Source organism: Helicoverpa armigera, chromosome 2, assembly GCF_030705265.1.
Source record: "Helicoverpa armigera isolate CAAS_96S chromosome 2, ASM3070526v1, whole genome shotgun sequence".
Taxonomy (NCBI): domain Eukaryota; kingdom Metazoa; phylum Arthropoda; class Insecta; order Lepidoptera; family Noctuidae; genus Helicoverpa; species Helicoverpa armigera.
Genome location: NC_087121.1, coordinates 4,994,071 through 5,015,335, shown reverse-complemented (window position 1 = coordinate 5,015,335; position 21,265 = coordinate 4,994,071). Strand labels below are relative to the sequence as shown.

The window sequence follows — 21,265 nt, the reverse complement described above, 5'->3', positions numbered from 1 at the left end:
GGCAAATAATTTACGATGCAAATGATTGTTGAGCAAACTACCGTATAGTACTTATAGACCAAATGCCAGTCATTGGCAAACTGCGTCAGCTATACAAACTAAGCTAAACTAACTTAGCTCTATTGGTCTGCAATCCATTAAAAACTTATAGCCCCAAACGGATTCACTCTGAATGTATAAAATTATCAAAATAAAAATCCATCCAAATAATTTTCATGTTTTATTGGTACGTCGTATTTATACATCATATAACTTAAAATATTATAACAAAACAATTACCACATCAATGAAGATAATTAAAAATAAAATATTAGAATTTCTCATTTATATTAATATATCTAAATAAACTACGGTTTACGAACGACGAATATTTTATACATAATTATTTGCATTTACATAGATTACAAGGCCTTTCTAACTAAAAGAATGCTAACAACTACAGCAAATGATTTAATGGGACAGATTATTTTTATATTTTGTTTGATGGTGCCATATTTGTCGCGAATTGAAATCTGCATCTAGCTTAAACGGTAATATAAATAATTGCTAATCTATCTGTGACAATTAAAAGCATCAAATCTGCTTCACTTATAAAAGTTACAATATTAATTGTTTTCCGAAATGCAAGTCCTCTGTCCTTTTCAATAGAAACAAACTATAATTTACACACCATCCCACATTTACAACATTTATAAGTAAAGGCATTTAATTTTATCCTCTATAAATCTCAAATTTATCTATACATGACAATATTTTGGTTTTAAAACTCACAACATAGCACAATGTCTAAGTGCATAATAATTATTGCATATAGTTATATATTACGTAATATTAGAACAAGTATTATTATTTCCAGTCATTTGCAGAGATCACTCAGTGTTGGAACCATTCTCCTCAATCGAAACTAATCAGTTCCCCCGTGTTATTATTATGTTCGGGTTTCCCTGGTGACTGTGCTTGCTGATTGGTACTTTGTTGTGGTAACTGTCCTTGTGGCACATTAGGCTGCTGCATTTTCTGTTGGCCTGGAATGTTTTGTGCAGGCTGTCCTTGCTGTAGTTGCTGTTGCATCTGCTGCGGGATTCCCATTTGCTGAGGAATCTGCCCTTGCATTGGAGGGCCTTGCTGCATCTGCTGCACTGGACCCATTTGCATCTGATGACCCATGGGTATCTGACCGGGGTTTCCAGGTTGTATTTGACCTTGCATCATTTGTTGGTTTGGCAGACTAGTAGGAATTTGTCCTTGATTTACTTGCTGTTGACCAGGTATTTGGCCTTGTGGATTTTGTCCTGGGTTCATCATTGGGCCCTGAGACTGAATTTGTTGCCCTTGCATCATTTGCATTTGCTGGCCAGGCTGTTGCATTCCCTGGCCAGGCATTGTCATCGCTTGATTGAGAGGCATCTGTTGCTGATGGTGTTGTGGTGGCATCTGTTGAGCTTGGGTTTGGGGAACTTGTTGTCCAGGTCCAGGTGGTAAATTTTGCCCTACTTGTGACATATTGTTATTCATCTGCATTTGAGGCTGGCCAGGTATAGTTTGACCCTGCATCATTTGCTGCCCTTGCATTGGCATTTGTTGTCCAGGCATAGGCATTTGTGACTGTGCTTGAATATTTGGAGCTTGAGATCCTGGTTGTTGAGTATTGACTTGGTTCGGAATATTCATATTTTGATAGCCAGACACTGGGATCGGCTGATTAGGATTTGGTTGATTGCCTTGCATAAGAGGCATTCTCATGTTCTGCATTTGTAGTCCAAGCATAGGATTGCCTGTATTCATTAATGGTTGACCCATATTTTGCTGATTTATATTTTGTTGGCCTACAGACATTGGAGGCATCATAGCGTTAGGTTGCTGCTGAGGCTGGTTTGGCAAATTCTGCTTTGGTAACTGTGCATTTTGCCCATTTTGTTGTGGAATGTTTTGTCCTGGCATGCCATTAGCAATAGCCTGTGGTCCGATTTGATGCATACCAGATTGTACGGGCATGCGCATCTGATGCATTTGCTGTAACATCATTTGTTGTTGGATTGGTAATTGCTGAGATAGGTTGGGTCGTAAGTTAGACTGCGCCATTGACTGTTGAGCGCTGACTGATGTTTGGTTGACAGGGCCGGCGGAGGTCGACAATGCCGCGAAAGTGTTCGTTAGCTGTGGCATGGACTGAATAGTCGCCATTGGATTTATGTTCATCGGCATGTTAGCGGTGGATATTTGCGCTTGTCCGGGCACAGGGCCCGGTACATTGCTGTCGGTTGTTGCTTGTGGCATCATTTGTGGATGGAACTGTGGGTTTCCATAGATTGGTTGGTTTGGATAGCCACTTGGGAACTGTTGTTGTAAGGAAACACCCGGCATATAAAAGTTATTAGCATTCATCAAGTATTGATGCTTCTGTTGTTCTTGTCTCATCTGCATTTCTCTTTCTTGTTCCTGAAATTGGAAGTTACATACACAATTAATATCAACTGTATTATCATGATCATTTTAAATATGTTTATAAAATAAGATAAGTTACCTGAACTCTTTGCAAAGCTAGTTGTCTTTGGTACTGTAGGTATTCATGTTTCTTCTTCCTCATTGCCTGCAGTTTGGCAGCCATTTGCATTTGCCTCTGTCGCTCGGCTGCCTCCGCGGCGGCGGCCACTCGCGCCGTGTGCTCCGCGCGTAATGTGTCCAGAGCCGCGCGGCTGTCACGGATTTGAGTCACTTTGTCCTGTAAAACGTCAAAGATGCAGGTATTTATCATACAACATTTTAAAAGTGAGAATTTTACATGTGCATGTTTCTCGTTACTTAATAAGTATGCATGTTTACCTGTAAACTCTCTAGGTAGACGCGTTTATCATCTTGTTGTTGGATGTAACGTAGCAGACGTGAGTGCATAGCTGTGATGTTCATGAAAAGGGTCTGAACTGCGGTATCATTGGCGATCGACCGTCCTCTGTGGAATTATGAATAACGTTATTCTAATATTCAACATTTTGGATGGAAGCATGATGACAAAGGTATATAATATAAATAATAATAAATTCGTACCGCGAGGAGTTGCTCTTCATTCTGTTTACAAATATTTCTACTTGAGATTTCAGTGTTTCCACAAACTCATCAATTTCTTTGTCCTCTGCATCATCATCTTGGGCCTTTGTTGTAGAAGGCTTGGGGAATTCCTGCAAAATTAATAAATTATTTATAAACACTCGTCATTCTCTATTGCGGGGTTAGAAAAGCACTTTTTTCGTTACTATGTATTCATATTAACGTTTTTGTGTTGCTTCACTAGATATTTTAAACCATAGCATGATGTATGCTAGGATATGTCTATTATAAAAATGATACCTTCAAAAGGTACCTATTGATTTTCAGGAATCCCATCTTATTTCTAACATAAGAACTAAATTAAAATCCTTTTCTTATACGTAATATACATACTTCGGTAGTATCAGAGGCATGAGAGGCGGGTGCGGGCGCGGTGGGCGCGACGGTGTTATCTCGAGAGATGCGCTGCTCCCAGTAGTTGCGGTCCAGGTACCGCGACAGCTCAGAGTTCGCCTGCGTGCTGTGCTCCGGAGACGCAGACACTGAAGACGGTGTTGGTGACACTGCCGAGACACATATGACTCAAATGTTATTTAGTACTTGTAGTAGTTATTATTATAATTAAGTGTTTTTTTTTTGTTTGTACCCAATTCTTCTGAACCAATTTGAAATATTCTTTCATTGTTGGAGTGCTAGACTGTTCCCGAATAAAATAGGCCGTATATTATCCGAGTACGAGTTCCCCTGGAACACAGGTGACGTCGCAAATAAATTGAACCAAATTGTCAATGGATAGGTTACGTAGTTAATTGGCTATAGGTTAGGTAGCATACATAGGTAAGTAATATATTTATTTAAGTATGTTCCTAAATTAATGAATCATCACAACGTGGACTATTTTTTATTAATTAAGTACACACAAGTCCCATGTACTTACAAGTCGGATGCAGAGGCGCCGGGTCAGGCGCGATGTGGGAGCGCGACTTGCGTTCTTTCTCCTTCTGTTCGGCCTCAGACTGGCTGAGAGCGAGAGCCAACTGCAATTCCTCTTCCTCTTGTAACTCTTCGGCAGTCTTGCCTCCCGTACGTTTCTGGAGTTGCATATAAAATTGTGATTTTTGTGGTGAATTTTGATAAGTCTACAAACTGAGATACTGTGGGGCAATTCTTATGTAATACTTTTGAAATATAATGTTATGAATGCGAAAGTAGGTAAGTGTCTGATGCGTTTTCAGGCCAAAACCGATAAAAATTTGATTTGGTAGGTACACATATAATTTTTAGTAGTAGTAGACCCATGGAGTACAGCTAGTATCTAATATTTTGTAAGTATTCAGACATCAAACCAAATCTTACAAGTAGTGTTAAGATAACTTCATGGATCACAATTGAAATTGAATGTGACCCACATGATTCATGTTTCATTGAACTCAAGTCATATTTTATCTTTCAAGTAATCAATTTAGGTTATGAATACAAAAGAAAACAGCAATTACAATTAGATATTGTTTATTTTACAGAAAATCATACATCTACCAATCATTATCTAGCTAGGAGGATATAAATTTAAATAACATATAACTTCTAATGAGAAAATTAAAAATATCTTAATAATAATCATGTCAATTAAATGTCAGTACAGTAATGAAATAGAAATATAGGTTCTAAACATGATAACAGTCAAGTAAGAAATTACCTAGCACAAGGTATATTAAAAACTATTCCATAGAAATATTAAACTGGAAATTCACAGTATGTAGGAGGTAAAGTTAGGTTAGTTTTGTCTCATGCGCCTCACAAACTTAGGAGTTTCTGGCACAGTGAGGGGGGCAACAGACTTCTCTGGAACAAATGGTGCAACTACAGCTTTAGGGACAGGTTTTGCATGATGTATCAGTTTTGCTCTCAACTTAGCTCTTGCTAACTCCTCTGCTTCTTCCTGTTCCTTCTCATGCAACAGTCTCAATCTTTCCTGTTCCTCTTCTTTTTCTTTCAACAGCTTGTCAAACCTCTCTCTTTCAGCTGCACGCTTCTCTGTAGTGAGCTCAAATGGAGCAGACTTCAGTTGATGCACTGGCTGAAGCACCGGTTTAAATGGTTCCTTGTAAAGTACTACTGGTAGCTTAGCTTCAAACTTTATGTTCTCTTTGTTTTCTGAAGATGTGGAAGAGCCTCCTTTGGCAACAGTGCTCTGCATACATTTCTTGACAGCCCCTGGTACAGGTTGTGCTTTGAACGCAGTAGCTTGTTTGCGTTCCTCCTCAATCTGTCGCTTGATTCTTTCCTCCCTGCGGCGTTTCAGTTCCTCATCCCGCTTTTCAAATGAGAATGGCTCTGGTTTAACTGGGCCCATTCTAGGATGATGTTTTTCTTCAGGTTTTTGAGGTTTCATTATAAGTAAGTTATCACTTCGAAGTTGATCAGCAGAGTTTGCTCTTTTGTAGCGGAACTTAGGACTGATGGGTTTGGTTACATGTACTGGAGGTTTCACAGGTATATGGGGCTTCTCAAGAATGTGTTTTGGAGCTGGTCTAGCTTTAAATTGATGATTTTCATTAGATGTTTGAGCAGCTTTCTTTTGTATTTCTGTCAGTTTGAAAGGCTCTGGAACTGTGACAGGTTTCTTAGGTACCTCAGGAAGATTAGTGCCTTCTATGACAGACTTTGGAATTGGATTAGCTTTAATTTTATGTTTCCTGATTTCTTCAAGCTCCTTTTCTTCAATTTCCTTCTGAGATAATATATGTGTCGGTCTGTGGCGAGACTTAGATCGTAGCATAGGTGACTGAGGAACTGTCAGTCCTGATCGTCCATTCTGTCCTTGCGAACGGAATATTTGAGGACGCGTCGTATGGAACCGACCAGGAGTATCCTTTTGAAAATGGTAAATGGCTTCGGCCATTGAAACAAATTTCGTTCTGGATAACTCCTGTGGCGCACCCGATGGTTTACGATGTCTGTGATATACATCTTCACTATCATGGAATTCCATTTTCACGAGATCTTCTCGAAGTGCAGCAATATCATTCATTGACATGGATTTTCTTATATTACCAGAATCATTGTCGTAGTAATCCAAGCGATTGTGATCACCGAAATCCTCTTCAATTGGAGTAACAGGTTCGTCTTTTATATGTAACTTGCCATTTGGCGTGAAATAAATTTCACCACGAAAGTTCGTCACATTTTTGGCCATTGCTGTGCACTAATATTTAACAGAGTATGTATTATAAAACAAAACAATGTAATATTGAGTTCGTTTAAGATTCGTTATTTTCAAATGAAGGAGAACAAACTTCGAAACTTGACGTGTTTGGTGTTGCCATAAATAATTCTCAATTTCCCCACAAGACTGATGTTTTTTTTTACTCTGCACAATAAAATGTAATTCACGTGAAAAATATTTAATTGCTTGCTATGCTTTATGAGAGGACTCCTCAAATAAAATAGTTACCAATAAGTATAGAGGGCGTTAGTTCAAGCTTACTTTTACAGTAAAAATAAAAAGAAACTATTCAGTATCAAACCTACATAGAGGGCGTTGTACATACTACGCGAGTATACCTTTGCAAAGTTAAAATAAAACATTGCACCTACATAGAGGGCGTTGTACATACTACGCGAGTATACCTTTGCAAAGTTAAAAAAAAAAACATAGCACCGAGCCCTTTTACTCGAGACCCAAGAAACTCAGATTTCTTGACAATTTTATTGATTTTGAAATCTCTCGCGACATTCGGATAACAATCTGTCTGACTTCTTTTCTCCTTATTTTTTTTTTATTGTTGATGACAAAAACGTTTCGTTAAACCAGGAAATTATACGCTGTTACGTTCCTTGCATTCATGTTCAAATAATGAAAAGAAAATCCCTCATTAATCATCAAAAACGAAGTACCCTTTAATGAATATATATTTTTAGTATGGTAACATTTTATTTCATTCGTTCAGAAATCTGTTTTCATGCTACAGCACCAATATTTTTATGTGTACGTACAGAAATATCATCTTCATGTAAATCAGTACATAAAATAAAAAATATTTATGATAAAATATTAGACTTAAAATTATGTTTATTTCAAAGATTAAAAAAAAAGTGTCTATGTTTCTGTATCTGTTTCCGAACGAAACCGCATCTGTCAAACTCGAATTATTCTGGCCCCTGGCGTGATCATGTTTTTTCGGTGAATTCATGTAAAAGCCGTGGTTGTTGAAAACATAGAAATATTTGCTTATTACTTTGACTAACTGAGTTAAATTGGAAAATACGGATACACAAAAATGACACAAACTTCGTTACCGAATCCAAACACACTTTTACCTCTAGAACTTGTGGATAAGTGTATAGGTTCTCGGATCCATATTATTATGAAAAATGACAAAGAAATGGTTGGAACTCTACAAGGATTCGATGATTTTGTGAATATGCTGCTAGATGACGTCACGGAGTACGAATCAACGCCGGAAGGAAGGAAAATCACGAAACTAGATCAAATCCTATTGAATGGCAACAATATTGCGATGTTGGTGCCTGGTGGTGAAATGCCTGGTGATTCTTACGAAGGACAGTGATGTTATTCCTATGTAGTTTATAAATAAAGTATTTTTAAGCTCCAATTTTTGTTTATCATTTTATCAAATTCATGATTTAAACATTGCACAACAATAAAGAGAAATATTGGTAGTGATAACAGGTTAAGCTTGTCTGATTTCATTCAGTTTCTATTGTTGTCACCTAATCAAAATATTGCTTCCATCCTATATAATCTTGTCAGTTAAACTAAACAAAATGAGTGAAACCTTACCTGTGGTTGCGCAGCAGGTCCATAGTCACTGGAAGTGTCCACAATCTCCAGCTTGGAAGAAGATGGCGGCGGCCGGCTCACTTTATCATAGCAGGCGTCACAAACACGCACCTGTCAACAACTTATTATTGAAATAACCAATATAGATAAATTTCACTTATATGGTTTCTTTCTCAAACTCGCCTGAATAACATTAAAGACTGAGTTATATGTAATCTTTGTGTACTTGAGAGGATTCTCCTTATTACTCTTACCTCTTTTTCAATTCCGAACTTGGGCAATGTAGATTGCTTGGCACTACACTGTTGGCAGAAGACTTGGCCGCATGCACGACAATGATGCCGCCGTACCATCAATGAAAATGCCACGCGACATCTATCAGACAACAAAGGAAAACATAAGGCCTATGTTATCTCAAAAAGTACTGGTAAGATAGCCTCGGCCTTAAGGAAAATTAAGGTCACCATCACTTTGTATAAGGAAAAAGAAAGAATAACTTGTTTTCTTAACATTTACTCAACATTTTTTGATTTTACTCTACATTTTGAACTGAGAAATTAGTGTTGGTATTTGCATAAATATGCAACTCTTTTAAGGGCACAATAAAATAGAACACATACCTATGGCAAACTTCTCCGTCTGCCCACTCTGGTGCTGTGTCAGCAGAGAACATCGCGTCGGACTCCTTGAGTGGAGGGAACTTGTAACACTCAGCCTTCAGAATGTTCACAGTGTCCTATTCACAAAAGAACACATATACAACACCACACATAAACCACTATGACTAAGCAGATTCACTTGTTGTCCTAAATTGGTGTAAATTGACACAAACTATCATTATTTTTAGTTTTATCCTGTACTTCACAATTCTTTATTCAAATAATTTTAAAGTGAGGCTATAGAAAAAACTTCGACACCACAATAGAACGTCAGCACTAACTGTTTATGTTGTTTCATGAGATTATGAATCATACTGTGTCTGACTGATAACGTGACGCGTCATTCAAAGGTATAGCTATACCTACTACACAGGTATTATAATGTTTGTGTAGAGAGGTACTTGTTTATGTGAATGTATTCAGCATCTGTGCCCGCATGGAAACTGGTTGGAAAGCGGCTGTTTTGAATGTCCGATATGTAGGTAGGTATATTGAATCGAAAATAACTTTTATAACAGATAAACTTACGCATTGTTTTATGTAAAATACAGTAACAATGGGTACAGCTCACTATCGTTCCTACTTATATTTATGTAGTCGAGGTTTATTAAAACATATTGTACCCACGTATCGCGTAGGATGTATATTTATAGCGTTATACACAGATATAAAATCACTCCACAGGACATTGCTATCACAAACCGAACGCGTAGCGTAAGTAAACAGAACAATCATTCGAATTTGCCACCGCGAGCAGCCCGACTGATTAGATTCAATTAAATGAGCTCTTACGTGCATGGGCGTAAGTTCCTCTTATTCAAATCTTGGTAGAGTCGTGAGGTACAGTAAAATTATCACAATTAAAGTTATTTTTCGCTACTGACTATGTACTGTTCACTACAATGTGGCAATGACATGAAAGCCCGACGTAATTAAGTTACAGGTGCGGTTGGATAGATCAATATTGCAAAGAACGTTGTTTAACCTTGGCTGGGGCAAAAACGTTCAGTGAACTGTGGCAATTTTACATTTTATATTGTACAGGAGACATTTTTTTTACTTCGGTAGAAACCTATGTTTATCAAATATGTAGTTGTGAGAAGATATTTATTGAATAGTAATTCAAGAGATATATTTAGTTGAATCTTTAATTTTATGGCTTCAGGTGCCATCGGTTGGGGCTGCGGGATTGTTCGAAAGAGTTACTGCGGCCCTGGTACATAAAAGTCCTACGACGGATCACGACGGTTTTTAGTCAGTATGCGTCTGACACTTGTTGTTGGTCATTTGATAAATTTTTGACGTCGTTAAAAAAAGGTGCCATTGGTTACATCGATTCTATACATGTCAACAAATCCTATCTCTTTATAAATTATAACATTACATCAATAAATGGCTATGCATTTTACAGTCTTTCAATAGTTACCGACATTCTTGAGATAGGCCTAAGTATTAACCCAAATGGTTGTATTTTGATCAATGTTGTTGTGCAAAGATTTCACAGGGGATGCCTAATTAAGATCTCTTATGAGAACCTTCTCCTTTTTGGAAGTCGGTTAAAAATAAAGGTATTTGTGTTGCCACATACCCACAGCTGTGAGCTATACGGTGTGTGTAATTAACATTACCTTCATATTTACAATTTATTTACGCTTCTTCTATTTTGTTTGTTGCAGTTTTTCATATGTACAAATGAACACCTTTATGGGGGTTTGCACGGGTGATTAAAGCCGCCCGATTTTTGCCGCGCGGCCAAAGTCGGATGCTATCTTTGGGGCTTTAGTCTCTTGCGACTTAGCCGAATTGTCGTTCAGATGGTCGATTTATGCCGCGCGGCAGAAATCATGCGGCTTTAGTCACCCCAGTGGCGGATTTACCAATAGGCCAAGTAGGCCAGTGCCTAGAGCGGCAGATTTAGAGGGGCGGCAAAATTAAACCATAATTACCTAATAAAAATGTTTTTACTAAAAATAGATACGTAGATTAGCAATAAAATTTCAGAAAAAGCCGTCCTCGCTTTGGTCATGTCCTGTCAATTTTCAGGTTCACCCTTTGCAACCCCAAAAAAAAATACGCGCTCGCTGCGCTCGCGGCTCCATGTCAGGTTTCAAATTTTACCTTTGATGAGGCATTCAATTCCAGAAAACAACATTTTCCGCGCACGTCCGTTATGGCTTTTTGCACTTAATTTCTGCGCATATCTTACTTTTTGACTTTGCTTTGTTATTTTACAGTGGTTTTTATTTATTTTGTGTCCTTAGACTAAAATATTTTCGCACTCGCTTCGCTCGCGCTCCTTACATATGGACTATGTCTTATGCATTGACTTTCAACATCTTTTACTAAATTTAATCATAAATAAATAAAAATGTTTATTTGTCTCAAACAGTCAGAACAATTTTATAAATGAGACAACCCCAGTAAGTAATTAACATTGTTATAGATATTTAAGTTCGTTAGTTTGGGTTACCCATAAACAGTTCTAAGCACTTTAATATACATATTAATCACAATCTTTCAATACATAGGGACCAGTTGGGTAATGAATGCACAAGGGCGCTACATAAGCTCATTTACGAACATTAGCTAAAGACGCCTTTGGCTCTAATTACTTTTTCTGACCATAAACTATAAAAATTTCGCGCTCGCTTCGCTCGCGCTTATTTACAATTGCTTCTTTCTTCTCTCATCGCGCCAGCGAGCGCACTAAAATAATCAAAATCTGCTCAGTTCATCGGTTGTAGTGGTATTGGTAATGACAACTGTTAACCTGAAAACCAGATTCCCACAACCTTTTAAGGGCTGCATGCATGTGCCAATACATATAGCCAAAACTGGGGGGCGGCACACCATACTAATAACGGGATTACACTTACGCATTGAATTCAAAAGTCAGTAGGGGCGGCAGAAATTGAATGGCCTACTAGCGGCAAATTTGCAAATCCGCCACTGAGTCACCCGTGTAAACCCCCCATTACTTCTACCATTGCAAATTGAAGTTAAGGCTTATTATTATTGTGAGTGGAAGTCATACAACCAATAGTTATTAATTCCCAATAATAATCAAAATACCTGAACAGCTCTGTATTTGGGTGAGTTTCGAAACGCAAAGGCCCAAGCTTGAATCAGTTCAAGGATTTTGTTGCGAAGGTTTTCATGTTGTGTAGTCTTCACAAGATCTCGGAGCATTTCACAGAACGCTTTGGATGTAACTTCATCATGGACGCCAGAACCTGTTGATATGTGAACAATTTGAAACCAGTTGAATAACATATTTTAATGATTTTATTCCAATTAGAATTAAGAAATCAATGGAATGCTTATCTGCACCTATGTTGGCATCATTTTTAAAAAACTACTGAATTATTCCAGTTGAACAATTCATGCAAAGAAGGTATTAATGTTTTATTTTGCCACTTTGGTCATTTATTTATTTTTATATTGCTTTACCAGATTCTGGTAGGAATCTTATTCACTGGTAATCCTAGTTGCCATCTTATCACAAATACCTTTTATTTCATGAGAGCTCCTCTTGAAACAAAAGGTAACAAAGTCATATAACTTACTACATTTTCCCAGCAGTACTGAGCATCATAATTATTATATTTTACTGTTGAAACAATTACAGTGTCCATAAAGTCTCTTTTTCATCTTAATTTCAAGTATAGTACAATCTGTATGTATGGATATATGTACATAACAATTACGATGCTATTATCGATTTTGCTCTTGTTTACAATTTATGAAGTAGTGTACTATATGTACATGTAGGTGGAGAATTAAAATATTTGACACGCAAGAACCATTTACTCAGCCTAAATCCAGATTTAACAGATTACCAATAAGAATACTATTAGATATAACATGATCAATCTTTTCTTAGAAAACAACTCTTTGAAAACCACACATGAAACTACATAGTATGCTACAAAATATGATACTAACAAAAATCATTTTGCTCAACCCTCAGGTCTTAAGGTGGATAAATAGGTGCTATTATTTGTGTACTATAAAAAACCCTTGGAATACATGAACTTACCACAGTTTTTGACAATACTCTCAAGGGTGAGCAGTGCGAACATAGCCTGGTGTGGGTTTGATGAGTACAATTTCTTTTTGACTGCTGTCACTGCATATTTTGGTCTGCAACAAACATTGTTTGTCTTAAAACTACTTTATGGATAACCCACAACAATTTAACAGCTTTATTTTACTATGAAGACTAATTTATAAAAAATATATGTTCTGAATATGAGTAAAATAGTTTAACTTGGGATTTATATGACATCACAAGAGTAAGTATTGTTAACCAGTAAGTAAAAAATTTACAATACAGTGATAGTCAACCTCTGACACTACAGAAATATCTATTATAGTAGTAGAAAAAACAGGTAGGCATTGCATAATGCATATGACCATGTTCAAGGTCACATATATCCTCCTCTAGGATAATATATTGTTGTAACAGATCACAAACATGGTCCATTTTTTTCTCACTAATCTGTTATTATCTACAAACATTACTTGAATTAACTTGTAATTATTGAATACCTACTTAATGTTAATAAATATTGGGATTCAATATAATAGTGCCAAGCCTTTCATAAACAACCCAATTATATTACATGCAAGGCAGAGTAGATATTGATATAAAAATGAAATTCAATAACTAATGACATATTTATCTTCAAGTTGTGTACAAAATAGTGTCATTGACTGATTACTATTAGTCATTTAATTATGATATGACTAACCATGTACCACTTCAATTCTAGAGGGATTTTAATAATTCAAAGTGAAATGCATCTTCCAGCTCACAACTTAAGGGTCAACGATGCTTTAATACATAATTAGATAAACATTGTTTTGACCTTTTCTGTAACATTATGATGCTGGTCTAAAAATACTTACGAACAATCGTTCTGTCTAATCAAATCACATATTTGTAGGATTGTCGGCCAATCGGGGTCTAGGCGTAGATTACTTGTAGCTTTATCTAGAACAAATTATTTCACCATTTTAGAATGGTAATCACCAGAGGTAGGTATTGATAATGAATCGTGCTTTGTTGGCTACTGTAAAGCTTATTAGTCATATCCGGAAAGTGTACCGTTATTACTAAGACAATTTTGGAAGAAAAATAAAGAAAGCTAAATGCTAATCAGAGAAAACTGCCCAGTAAAATTATGACAACGAACTTAATTTCTGTTGTGATCGTAGGTGATGATGCGGCACAAAGGAAATTGTGTTTTCTAAACTTACCAAGCAACTTATCAAAATTATTAGCTCGAAACATCTTTTCCTATGGAAACGCAATAATAAACTTTTGTTTTAGAAAATCAACAGTGATTGATTCGATGGACAGAAAAATGACAGCACACTTTTGTCATTTTTTATTTTTGTTCTGAATGTTGGCACTACAATACAGTGTTGCCAGTATTCCTCTGTTTATGCAATGCACGTTCCACGAAAAAAATACAAAGGATTTCTTTTCTATTTTTTATTATTTTTGTTATGACTAGTACAGAGGTTTTTTTAAGTTATAAAAAATATACTACAATGTTTAGGCGTAAATATTTCCATAAAGTTTGATAACTGAAATAAGTCTTATTTCGACATATAGGTATGGTAAGGTCTTTAACTGATACATTGTCCGTGTGAACCGAGCGCTGTCGCTCGGCAAAACTAAGCCGAAAATCCGCTAGTATAAACTCTACGAGAAAATTGTAACTCTATCTGATAAGTAAGTATGAGGCATGTATTCACAATTTAGTTTCTTTTGAGGTTTCTTTAATTTATTACTAGAATTTAGAATGCTGACTATAAGAGGCCGCTCCAGAGTAGTTTCTCACCTATATCAATGCATTAGTCGAAACTGAATGTTACGTTACAAAAACTTTACATGTTAATTAAATTGCAAAATATTATGAGAAAAAGCTGCTCAGCTATAATCTATAAATGGCATGTTTAAAGTTGCATTTGAAAAGAGAATTTCGAAAGAATATACTGTAGGTAAAGTTTATTTTGCATAGGCATGGCGGCGTGGTAACAATACTCTTAACTCTTAGTATGAAATAGGACGTCGGAGAGTGTGCTGCATCTGGTATTAATTAATCTTTATTTACTCTGACCGTATAAAAAATATATGTACTTAAATTTGATTGCGAGGTCTTTGTCAACAGTTTCTTCATATACTTAATTAAAGGTATTTTTTATTTGCTATCTACTTTACCGATAAGATGGGAATCACAGAACATATGAATCACCTTGAAGTGTACCTAAAACGTATCTTTCAATTGTTAAGTCTTATCACAGAGCCGACACACCTTAGGTGACAGACTCATACTGCATAGAAGTGAGAAGGTGTGCGTATTCTACAAGACTATTGAGAGAAAATTTTATATTTCGTAAACAGACTTAACGTCATATTTGCACTAGAGTTTAATATGGATTTATATAGTCGCGTAGATAGTGTTTGTGGTGACTGTGATAAGTGAACAAAAATACATGAGACAATGACTGACTTTATAACAAAATACTTGCAAGAACAACATGAATTAAACACTAAGATACTTTCGAAATTGGACGCTGACTTACAGATCTGTCGAGCTCAGTTATCATTCATGAAAGTAATGCTGACAACAATGCAAAACAAACTGACAGCAATGAGGACAATGCACAATGATCTAATGGAACTCAGACAAATAATTGTATTTTTAAATCCACATCTAGAGAAGCCTGAAAATTTGAAAAGGAAAAAAAAATCAAGGAATAATGTAATTTAATTTTCTCAAATTATGTCTATAAAAAACGTGAAGGCGTTCAGCTGAACAGAGCGGTGTATTGACTGAATAAGTTTCGTCGAATTTGGCATAATCTATCACGAAACCTTGTTTATCTTTTCGATATTCAACCATATCGATAAAACGATGACCCCACAGAATTTCCTGGGTTGTGTAGCTTGACTTCACCTGGACTGGTTGCCCAGTTGATTCAATTGTGCCTTCGAAGACTACGAGAATTTCCATATCTGCCTTCAATAAATCAGAAGCTGACATTGAATAAAATGGGCTATTCTTGTCTATTGTGTGGACTGCACATACTGGAAACATAAAAGAAATGTTCTCACTTGAATCCATGGATAAATCTAATTTAATTTGGTCATCCAACACGTCGGAGGCACTACTCCTGATCAAATACGCGTGGACGCTGCCAGCTATGATTCTTGACTTCCTAGTGTTTCCAACTCTGAATATCATGCGCAAATTACGATCTCTCTGATTGATGATGGCATTCTTTGAGAATAAAAGCGTCTGTGCTCGATTCTTGGGCCGCGTTAATTTTGCAAATACAACACCGACTATGAAAGATTGTGTGATAGTTCATGGGCGTAGCCAGCTTTGGGCTCAGGGTGGGGCAGCAGTCAACCTATCCCCCGGGGAAGTGCGGGGGCCCTCCGATTTTTTGTCTCTTAATTTGAGAGGTTTATATTTTCAGGTACAGAAAATAAACAATCACACACAGGACAAAAGCCAAAAGTAAGGGCATGTAGCTTCTGAACACGCGAGCGAAGCGAGCGCGAAATTTTTATCGGACTTAAACCAAATATTACGTAAAATTTAGCCCAAACATACTTAACTTTTTGTTTGTTGACAAATGCAAAAATAAGGGGCATATAGTTTATGAATACGCGAGCGAAGCGAGCGCGTAATTTTTATCGGTCTTAAACCAAATATTACGTAAAATTTAGCCCAAACATACTTAACTTTTTGTTTGTTGACAAATGCAAAAATAAGGGGCATACAGTTTCTGAATACGCGAGCGAAGCGAGCGCGTAATTTTTATCGGTCTTGAACCAAATATTACGTAAAATTTAGCCCAAACGTACTTAACTTTTTGTTTGTTGACAAATGCAAAAATAGGGGCATATAGTTTCTGAATACGCGAGCGAAGCGAGCGTGAAATTTTTATCGGACTTAAACCAAACATTACGTAAAATTTAGCCCAAACGTAGGTACTTAACTTTTTGTTTGTTGACCAATGCAAAAATAAGGGCATATAGTTTCGGAATACGCCAGCGAAGCGAGCGCGAAATTTTTATCGGACTTAAACCAAACATTACGTAAAATTTAGCCCAAACATACTTAACTTTTTGTTTGTTGACAAATGCAAAAATAAGGGGCATATAGTTTATGAATACGCGAGCGAAGCGAGCGCGTAATTTTTATCGGTCTTAAACCAAATATTACGTAAAATTTAGCCCAAACATACTTAACTTTTTGTTTGTTGACAAATGCAAAAATAAGGGGCATACAGTTTCTGAATACGCGAGCGAAGCGAGCGCGTAATTTTTATCGGTCTTGAACCAAATATTACGTAAAATTTAGCCCAAACGTACTTAACTTTTTGTTTGTTGACCAATGCAAAAATAAGGGCATATAGTTTCGGAATACGCCAGCGAAGCGAGCGCGAAATTTTTATCGGACTTAAACCAAACATTACGTAAAATTTAGCCCAAACGTACTTAACTTTTTGTTTGTTAACAAATGCAAAAATGGGGGCATATAGTTTCCGAATACGCGAGCGAAGCGAGCGTGAAATTTTTATCGGACTTAAACCAAATAGGTATTACGTAAAATTTATCCCAAACGTACTTAACTTTTTGTTTCTTGACAAATACAAAAATAATATAGTTTCTGAATACGCGAACGAAGCGAGCGCGAAATTTCAATTATTTTTTAAGACTTAAAACCAAAAACTACGTAAAATGTCGCCCAAATATACATTTTCATGAATGGGGTCCCCCCATAGGTACGACACACCCGATTTACGTCCATACGAAAACCCCCTCGCTCGCATAGATAAGTCGATAAAAATAAAGTTAGATACCTAACGTATAGCAACGTCGCGCAGCTAAGCTTCGCGGACTACTCTGAATGCTTCCAGGGACCACCAGTGGTCCGCGGACCAGTGGTTAAGAACCACTGAACCACTATTGTACAGGTCGTACATGGCTAGGCAAACAAAATAGCGATCGCGGTTTTTACACTACGATAAAATTGCATTCCCGAAATTTTGATCACATCTACCAGTTCCATCTCCTTCAATGCGTTATTTTTTCGATTAGATGGACGCTACGCCACATAGCAACTGTTCTTTTAGGGAATACGGCTCGCTTTCAAATGACGCGCACCGCGCACGTTCGGGAACTCGAGCGTGTATTTTGTTTTGATCGCGCTCTTTTCAAAGTCGACAATTTTTTTGTGCAATAACTTACGGATAGTACATATGATTGTTGATGTTGTTAGTTAGAGTTAGTAAAAAAAACATTGTTTAATTAGACACCTTATAGGTCAGAGCCAGGGCCCAGGGTGGGGCAAGTGCCCCAGCTTGCCCCAGTGTGGCTACGCCCATGTGATAGTTCCAATTATGCTTTCAATGCACATTGTAAACATTGCTGACGGGCACTCGAGTGTGATGGCTCTGGTTCCGTAGCCGATTGTTGTGTGGATTTCAATGCTGAACAGAAATAAAGATGTGAAGCCGTAGATTTCTCTGACACAAGGAGACCATTCAGAGGAGTTGCTGACATGTGGCATGTGTTCAGGTTCAAGGTCTCCATGCAAGTCGAGGATGACCCACCAAACTCCTGTGAATGTTAGCCAAATGATGAGGTACGTGAGGATGCAGTAAAACAGCGTCCACCTCCACTGTGCATTGATGAAAGCCTGAACTATATCGGGGAACACGCGGTATTTGGACTTCTTCCACTTCTCGAAGTTAAACTGACCCGTTTTGAACACGACGCGATCATATTTTCTTCGGCCCGATTTTCTTTTATGACTGTTCCTGCAATGGAACCATAAAATTATTTTTTTATATAAACAATTAAACATAACAGTATCTGTTTTACTTACCTGCAAAATCGACCCTTTTTCTGCAAAGGCATTAGCGTCCCATTTTCCACTTGTTCCAATTGGTCAATTCCATTGATTAGTTTATTTTTTTCATTAAAATCCATTTTATATTTTAAATAACGCAAAAGTTGATATATTACTGCTTAATTATGTCATTGTTATGATGTGATTACTCTATGTCTCAACAGTAACTGATATAACAGTCCTTCCGCATAAATACCTTTGCGTATATTTGAATAAAAAGATAAAACATGAGAGATTTTCTCAAGATCGCTATGTAAGACTTTATAGTCAGTAAATTATGACTGTACGTTGTAGGTTTAACCAATTACTCATGCATTGCCTGATGGATATAGAGAAAGGCGCATTAACGATACAATATTTATTAATTAGTTAAATAACGATTATTATTTCAAATAGATATCTGTATTATGATTCCTAGATATCTGTATTATGTGTATTAAAAGATATACCTACGTACATTAATTGACACGGAGTAGTAAAATTAACTTAATAGGTACAAGACGATAATAAAAACTATGATGCATGGATACAATTTATTTCAATTTATGCTACATAATGGGTAATGCATTTAATACATAGAACATAAATCACTGTATAATAATATCTACCCACATATAATATGTTTTTAGTTGTAGTTTCGCTACTCGTTACTAGGTAGATGGCATCGATTTTACTACCCCTTGTCTGGCAAGGAATGGCAAGGAATATCTTATTAAAATTAAATACTCAATAATATATTAATAATAGCTAGCTGTTAATAAAAAACAATAAAACATCGGTAATATTCAATGTTGTGGAATATTTGTTAGGGTAGGTTTCTTAAACACAAATCCCAAAAATTTTTATTAACTTTCTCTGTAGCATCAACATAATGATCGAATGGTCCTTCGAATTCAGGTAAAGTTCAGATGGTTGCGTAAAAATTGCATAGTGACCTAAGTCTAGATTTTTCCAATTCCTGGCACTTCCATACCATCCTGATCGTTTTGTCACGGCCGGCAGGATGCAATGTATGGCCCGGACGGAGTGTTGCCAACGTGGAAGCTACTTGGTTTATTGTACTTTTTAATAGAGAGAGTATTTTGATAAATACTCAGCAGAAACATTGGGATGAATTAACGTTTTCGGAGGAATGAGGATGGACTGTCCATGTTTTGAGGCTGTGCATGTAGATAAATGTCGAAAGCAGTCATCATTTAAATAAAAATCTTCCTCATAATTTAGCACAAGAAATTAGGTACTACTGTATACTTTACTATTAGGTACAAACATCATCAACTGTTTTGGACAGTCGCAGAACATTATTATCAGTGACAATACTACCTCTAGTTTCTTAGTATTTGTATACCTGATACCTGGACTCAAAATTTGGGTAGAAGTCAGCTTTGCTCCAAGGGGTAAGCAGTCCTGGGAACGAGCATTGCTATATTGAGTTAGCAACAAAAATATATGTATGTACACATTTAAAAGTAGATACCTGAATCAACATCTGGCAACTCCCTCGAGGCGGAAAGAGCAGTGGCCATGACAGACGAAAGAGCAACGCAACACGCGGGGAACGTAATTCGATAATCGTCGTGCTCTTGAACGCTGAGCTGTCATCCATTTGTCATGTTGACTGACTCCGAGTCGAGGATGTTACACGTATTGCGAACACTCATCAACGATATGCTGATTGTTTAGTTCGCACCTGTGAGCATAGAAACGAAGGGGATGCGACAGATGTTGGGAGATTTTAGTAGATTGAACCTGCAAAATTTTGGGCCGAAATCCTGTGGGGACTGTTAGAAGCAAATGGGTTTTGTTTCAGAACCAAATCAAATTATGAAACCAACGAAATATGCAGGAGTAATTCAAGTCAGACTGTCTTGAAAAATGATGCGTATTTGTTGTTATTTGCAATGTTTACCACATATCTCTGCTTTTACTTCATCTACAACTTTGTAACGTCTTTTAAGCCCAGCATCTTATACGATCTCATGATTTCCTAGACATTATCTGTTGCAGTCATGATGCGAGCTGCGTCTTGATAGCTCAACAAAGGCATAAGGCAGCCTGGTTGCCTTGGTCGCCAATAGCCTACGCTTTGTTCGCTAATCTGTCTGTATTTTTGCTGCCAACAGTACCTACTGGCATGACAAAGAATACGAGCGAGGAAGCTTTAGATTACTGCAGTTGCTTTAGTACTGCAATTGCAACCGCTTATTTTGACGTGGATGCAGTTTCTTTATGAAAGGGCGGAGTTTTTGTATTGTTAAACATTTTTATTAATATTAGGGCCTGAACTTGAATGGGAACAAAAGGTTAGCTGAATTGACAAAATAATAAAATCACGAATGACCCAAGAATCAAGCAGACGATTTCGCAATTAAAACATGAATGCAACTCATACAAATGATTTCAATTATTCACGAGCTACTTACAAATTGTAATACATTAATCTTTGATTACGAGACTACTCGAAAAGGCACCAGAACCATTTTATCAAGATCTCAAGACGGTTCCATGAATGGGCATGATAAAGAAGGAGTGGAGGCTCGTCTTTCATTGGCTTTCATGTAAATGATTAACAGACATACAGGCGACAAATGAGACATGTCGTTGACGAGAAATGACGGTAACAATAGGAAGGTTAGGTGCGCCTTGCACAACTTTCTTTTGTCTTTTTCAAGTAGGCGGTTAAGTGCATACTACTAGTATTTAGAGTTTGAGTGAATAAACTTAGGTGGAATTAGGTGATATAACTAACTGCCCAAATGTTTTCTTATGGGCAAAGCTCTAGGAGAAGGATTAAAACAAAAAAAAAAAACAAATCT

The 21,265-nt window shown here is 36.9% G+C and overlaps 4 protein-coding genes across 4 annotated transcripts; 1 reads left to right on the top strand and 3 right to left on the bottom strand.

Annotated features, from left to right (window-relative positions):
- Window positions 1-207: 207 nt before the first annotated feature.
- Window positions 208-13,930, bottom strand: LOC110377474 (hepatocyte growth factor-regulated tyrosine kinase substrate). The gene is made up of 13 exons (XM_021336398.3): window positions 13,771-13,930; window positions 13,420-13,504; window positions 12,548-12,651; window positions 11,581-11,741; window positions 8,470-8,585; window positions 8,104-8,224; window positions 7,850-7,960; window positions 3,983-4,136; window positions 3,439-3,608; window positions 3,046-3,176; window positions 2,824-2,950; window positions 2,525-2,722; window positions 208-2,439 (listed from the first exon to the last, which is right to left on the bottom strand). The coding sequence occupies exons 1-13, from the start codon at window positions 13,802-13,804 to the stop codon at window positions 895-897; spliced, it is 3,057 nt and encodes a 1,018-aa protein (XP_021192073.3). The 5' UTR covers window positions 13,805-13,930; the 3' UTR covers window positions 208-894.
- LOC110377485 (targeting protein for Xklp2) lies at window positions 4,538-6,400 on the bottom strand. Its single transcript, XM_021336409.3, has one exon. The coding sequence runs from the start codon at window positions 6,239-6,241 to the stop codon at window positions 4,820-4,822; it is 1,422 nt and encodes a 473-aa protein (XP_021192084.3). The 5' UTR covers window positions 6,242-6,400; the 3' UTR covers window positions 4,538-4,819.
- On the top strand, window positions 7,186-7,661 carry LOC110377494 (U6 snRNA-associated Sm-like protein LSm5). Its single transcript, XM_021336422.3, has one exon. The coding sequence runs from the start codon at window positions 7,326-7,328 to the stop codon at window positions 7,614-7,616; it is 291 nt and encodes a 96-aa protein (XP_021192097.1). The 5' UTR covers window positions 7,186-7,325; the 3' UTR covers window positions 7,617-7,661.
- A 657-nt stretch (window positions 13,931-14,587) lies between the features above and the next one.
- On the bottom strand, window positions 14,588-18,608 carry LOC110377439 (ATP-sensitive inward rectifier potassium channel 12). Its single transcript, XM_064038221.1, has 3 exons — window positions 18,426-18,608; window positions 17,923-18,357; window positions 14,588-15,882 (listed from the first exon to the last, which is right to left on the bottom strand). Exons 1-3 carry the CDS (start codon window positions 18,527-18,529, stop codon window positions 15,273-15,275), a joined length of 1,149 nt encoding a protein of 382 aa, XP_063894291.1. The 5' UTR covers window positions 18,530-18,608; the 3' UTR covers window positions 14,588-15,272.
- Between the last annotated feature and the right edge of the window lie 2,657 nt (window positions 18,609-21,265).